This window comes from Rhagoletis zephyria, unplaced genomic scaffold (genome assembly GCF_001687245.7).
Source record: "Rhagoletis zephyria isolate East Lansing unplaced genomic scaffold, Rhagoletis_zephyria_1.1 Rzeph_scaffold_23720, whole genome shotgun sequence".
NCBI classification, from domain to species: Eukaryota; Metazoa; Arthropoda; class Insecta; order Diptera; family Tephritidae; genus Rhagoletis; species Rhagoletis zephyria.
In genome coordinates, this window is record NW_016180778.1 from 1 (window position 1) to 5,076 (window position 5,076).

General features: G+C 33.1%; 1 protein-coding gene across 1 annotated transcript; it reads right to left on the reverse strand.

Annotated features, from left to right (window-relative positions):
- Positions 1-228: 228 nt before the first annotated feature.
- Positions 229-3,866, reverse strand: LOC108381765 (uncharacterized). The gene is made up of 3 exons (XM_017638166.1): positions 3,690-3,866; positions 3,392-3,544; positions 229-2,457 (listed from the first exon to the last, which is right to left on the reverse strand). The coding sequence occupies exons 1-3, from the start codon at positions 3,843-3,845 to the stop codon at positions 2,323-2,325; spliced, it is 444 nt and encodes a 147-aa protein (XP_017493655.1). The 5' UTR covers positions 3,846-3,866; the 3' UTR covers positions 229-2,322.
- Positions 3,867-5,076: the final 1,210 nt, after the last annotated feature.

The window sequence follows — 5,076 nt, forward strand, 5'->3', positions numbered from 1 at the left end:
AATTATGCGGTATTTGCATAATATGAATGCATAGACTTCATTCATTAGTAACAACTACCACTGGTAAGAAATGTATGCAATTAAGAACAGTTTCTAGTTAAAGGTCAGCGTGTAAGTATGCAGGAATTGACGAATTTTAATTAATGATTAGTTATTTTTTATTTCAATTTTATTTGTTATCTGCACTTTGCTAATCAAGTGCGGGGAAATTGTATGGTTAGGTTGCACTTTCTGTTTTTTTTTTATTTTTGGTATCAATTCATTAATTTTAGCATTGCTATGCACTACGGTAAAAATAACACGCAACTATTTGTATGGTATGTACGAGTATTTACTTAATATCATTTTAGGTATTAATTCTACATAATAATCATACATACATATGAACTGTTTCTGGAAGGAAACTGACGGTTTTGAAATCGCATATTTTGGCATTCGCTTACTGCTTATTTATTGGCAAGTATATTTCTCCTTTGATTAATTTCATTTATTCTATATACGAGTAATTTATATTTGTGCTACATACTTTTTTAAAGTAGCTGATTTCTTTTTAGTTTTTGGTTGATAAAAAATTTCATAGCAATAAAAACAAATATCTCAATAATTTTAATATATATGTACAATAGTTTTTGAAAAACAGTGGTTCGGCGATTAGCGCTAATTTATGAATATAGCTACTGAATTAAACATAGCGAGATTAAAATTTTAAAGTCGAAATGTTATTGTTTATAATGTTATTTTCTTCTATATTGTTTGTTGCCAAAATACATCAACTGCTGGATTCGTGGCAATTGAAAGGAGAGTTTTTACCAGCGCTCGCAAGTTCGATGTATTATGAACACTTTTAGACAAACATATTAGTGTGCTGGCGTATTACAATATTGCCAACCAAAGAAATGATATTTCTAATGAAATCGAAACTGGTCTGGACCCAACAAATTTTATTCAAATCCAGAGAGATCAAATTAATAAAGTCTGTCTCTCGTTTTTTAGGCGGCGGCCTTTTCTTGTGTTTGTTTTAGCGGATACTTAAACCTGTCTAGAGTCAGATAGTATGCACTTAAATCGTCGTCCCTTATCTCAAGTTTAAATTTTCAACTAACGAACGGGCACAGGAAACGGGCTGTTACGTCAGGGTCTAGTCTGGGTAGTTACAACATTTAACCTGCTACAGACCGTAATTTGGCCTTTTTGCTTTCTGCTAGACTATCTTTCATTGTCCAAAGATTCGCTTTTTTAGAGGTCGCATTAAGCGATTATCAGGGACAATAGTGTTTGATATGACTATTCGCCAGTGCGAAATAACTGCAACAGCTGCGGACTGGGTACAAAACAACGATCAGACTCTATTAGTCGGGTGAACATGCGTTCTCAGACCCATCGTTGAGGTTTACTTGGAGAAATTTGTCTGCTCAGGGGATTTCATTGACTGGCATGCTTTGGTGTTTAGATACAAACGTAAAAGTTAAAACATCGAGAAAATGTCAGCTTGTTTAAAAACATTCTTGACGTGTTTTTTATATGATAAGCATATCTCTAGCAAGAAAATAGGGTTAGTGCAAAGTTTGTAATGCCTTATCGAAAGATTGTGATGTTAATTAATGAATTTCTTACACGTTATCCAAATATTGTACATTTCTTCATTTTATAACTACTTACACACACATCTTATCTAGTACAGATGTACATACATCTATATAATTAAAATCCGTCGTACCCTACTTCACTCTAAACACATTTTGGAATGTGTATAAATTCAGTCAAATTTGGTTTTGCTTTCAAGCGCTTTATGGACAATTTTTTAATTGATGTTTATTTTGCAAAATAATTTCTTGGACAATTTGCAATTTCTGTTCACAACTCTTAACTACTTAAATTAAATTTATAATTTAAAATTCTTGTCGTTTGAGCTTTAACTCTATTTCTTTTTATTCGTTATATATTCTTATGCAATTGGATGGAAACTTATTGCTGCGCTTTTCAATATATTAAAACAGGTTTAATTTTAAAAAAGCGCCACGGGGCATAAAACCAGTCAAAGACTTAAATTAGTTTTTAAAATATTACAACTAAAACTAAAAGTTGTACTTTGGAAATGGGCGTTGTGTGGGGGCAACTCTGTATATGGGCGGGCACTGGTATTTAATACTGCGCGTTTGTGCTTTCACTTTATTAGCTACTTGCTATGCTAGCAATGTTATCATCATACATACATATAAAGGGTGCTTTTGTTGGGAGATCAGCTCGAAGCCACAACCAGGCTAATTGATGATTACATTTTGATTTCTTCTTTTGTACCGTGATTTTCATTCAAGCGCACTTTTAGGTACTACGTTGATTATTGTTGTCACCAAGCAGATCTTCAATGGCGCCAGTTAGACGTCCTTTGCTCAGCGCATCTACCAGCATCCGCAAACGTTCCTCGCGCTCTGAATGGCGTCGCTCTAACGAAGAGACCTGTGTTTATGTAAGAAAAAAACAAACAATTGTAAACAAAACATAAGAAACCATTATTAAGATACAATTAACCCACAAAATTCCTGTTACATGTGAGCAAATTAAATTTCCACCATAAAATGACAACTATAATAGCCATTGATGCATTTAACCAGAAAAAAAAAATTATTTCGTAATACGCATTTATATGACAGAGCAACGACGCATTGATATTACGTGCCGGGGATGAATCCGAGCTTCGTAGAAAGAAGCGCAGCACAAGAAATTATGATTACGTAAAAGCAATTAGCTATGCTTATAAATTAAATGATAAATGAAGATACAAGCGAAAAAATGCGTAACGGCAAATAAATAGTTAACAACTGAATTAAAGTGGAAGGAAACAGCATAAATGGCAAAGCAAACATAAAAGTACCGCTTTAAAAGCCATAAAAAATGCAAAAGCACATACTACATATATACCTATGAACATATATAACAATCAAAAGCGGCAGTTAAAAAAGTACCAGTAAAGTGTTAAGAAAAAATTATATGGCAATTAAAGAGCAACAAAAATCATATAAACGCCAACAAAAACTGATAAATTAATTTTTAAGTACATTGTGGTTGGCAGTTATGTACACAATAACACTTGTTCGCATTTTTCTGATTCATTTTTCATTGTATGACTTTTGGCAAAATGTTGCATTTCATAGGACGTTTTTGTTTTTTTGTGATTTGATTTCTATGCTTTTTTTTGCATTCAGACATGCGCACATGCAGATCGTCTTTTGGTCAACTTCTGTTTCTTCTTTACCGCAAAGGGGCCAGAGTTGCTGCTACGGCAGCTTTCAATCTCTTCTTCAAATCCCGTTTGCATTTGATTGTGGTTGTTTCTATCATTATCGACTATACCACCACCACCACCACCACTACTAGTATTCGTCCCACTCACCTTAGCTTTCAACGCATAGTAGTCGACTGGTAATTTGCGGCGCTTTTGTGTGGCAAACGCTTCGTCGCGTTCATTTAGGCGCTGCTGCAAGACACGCACCGTTTCATGACACGAGGCCAACTCACGTTCATGGGCACTTTGTAGCGTTTTCAACTATATAATTAAAGTGACAAAAAAATGAGGAAAATACAGATGTTAATATGTAGATAGGTTAAAAAATTGTTAATAAGGTCTAAAAAGATATGTATGTATGTATGTATTTGTGTACATATGTAAATCACGCTTATGCTGTACTTACATCGCTTAAACGCTTATCATGTAGCACTTTATAGTCCGACTCAAGTAGCTTAAGCTTATTTTGCGCTTCCCGCAACGCTTGACTCTCCGTGGTGGCTGGCATTTGTTCGCTATGCGCTTGGCTATAATGCTGTGAATCGTAGCTGCGTCGTGACATGCCTAGGCAAGTATAGCTGTTCCACTGTGACTTATCCGATTTAAGTGCTGCATATGTATATGAAGAGAAGTGCAAGAAAAAGTGTTAAGTATTGTATAGTAGTATGCATTTATATATGCCCGTATATATGTTTAAATAAATATGTACAAGGGCTAATATGAGCTCAATATTTGCATCAGTTTTAAAGTGAAACTTCTTTAGCGCCGGTTGGTTGGTTGAGAGTAAATCAGCAAATTCAACGGAAATTGCACACGGATGTGGTTTTGGCTAAAACAATTGCTTCTTGAGTGTATGCACATGGTATTAATTTAACAAAAACATGCTAATAAAAGGTTAAAGAATAGCACTTAGAAAAAGACCAATACAAGAATGACAGTAAAGGTGAGTAGGTACATACATAGATGAAAAAAGGATAAAGGCAACGCTGAAAATAATAACCAAAAACGAAGAGAGTAAAGATAAAGGCAAAAATGTAGATCAAGGAAAATTTAAACACTTTACATATAAAAGTATAAGGGCAAAGATGAAGGGGAATATGTATGTAGATGAAGAAAATGATAAACATAAAAGTAAAAACAAAGATAAATATAAAGAAAAAGAGGAGGATGAGGATACCGATAAAAGTAAAGATGAAGATAGAGGAAGAAAGATTGAAATAAAGGTAATTATAGAGCGAAGGAAATAGATAGAGACACAGTGACTTAATCTGGGAACTATTTCCGGATTTTAGACATTTTCGGGTTTCTCGGATGTTATCGATATGACAATCGATATTTTGATCAGTTTTGTTACCGATTTTGTTATCGAAATATCTTTCGATATTGTTATCGATTTTGCTATCGATATTTGTATAGAATTTGTTATCGATAATTTTATCGATTTTGTTATCGATATTTTCATACATTTTGTATCGATGTTTTTATCGATTTTGTTATCGATTATTTATCGATTTTGTTATCGATATTTTTTAATTGAATTTGTTAATGCTATTTTTATCGATTTTGTTATCGAATTTTTTATTGATATTTTTATCGATTTTGTTATCGATTTTGCTATCGATATTTTTATAATTTTGTTATAGACATTTTTGTCGATTTTGTTTCGATATTTCTATCGGTTTTGTTATCGGTTTCGGTACCAATATTAATACCGATTTTCTATCGATATTATTATCGAATTTGTTATGGGTTTTGTTATCGATATTTTTATCGGTTTTGTTATCGATATTTTG

What these genes read in the sequence shown, in the direction of transcription:
- LOC108381765 (XM_017638166.1), bottom strand. Translation starts at nt 3,845, where the DNA reads ATGTCACGACGCAGCTACGATTCACAGCATTATAGCCAAGCGCATAGC. An exon ending in ATGATAAGCGTTTAAGCGAT is followed by an intron (nt 3,545 to 3,689) that starts GTAAGTACAGCA and finishes TTAATTATATAG; the next exon opens with TTGAAAACGCTACAAAGTGC. An exon ending in ACTATGCGTTGAAAGCTAAG is followed by an intron (nt 2,458 to 3,391) that starts GTGAGTGGGACG and finishes ACATAAACACAG; the next exon opens with GTCTCTTCGTTAGAGCGACG.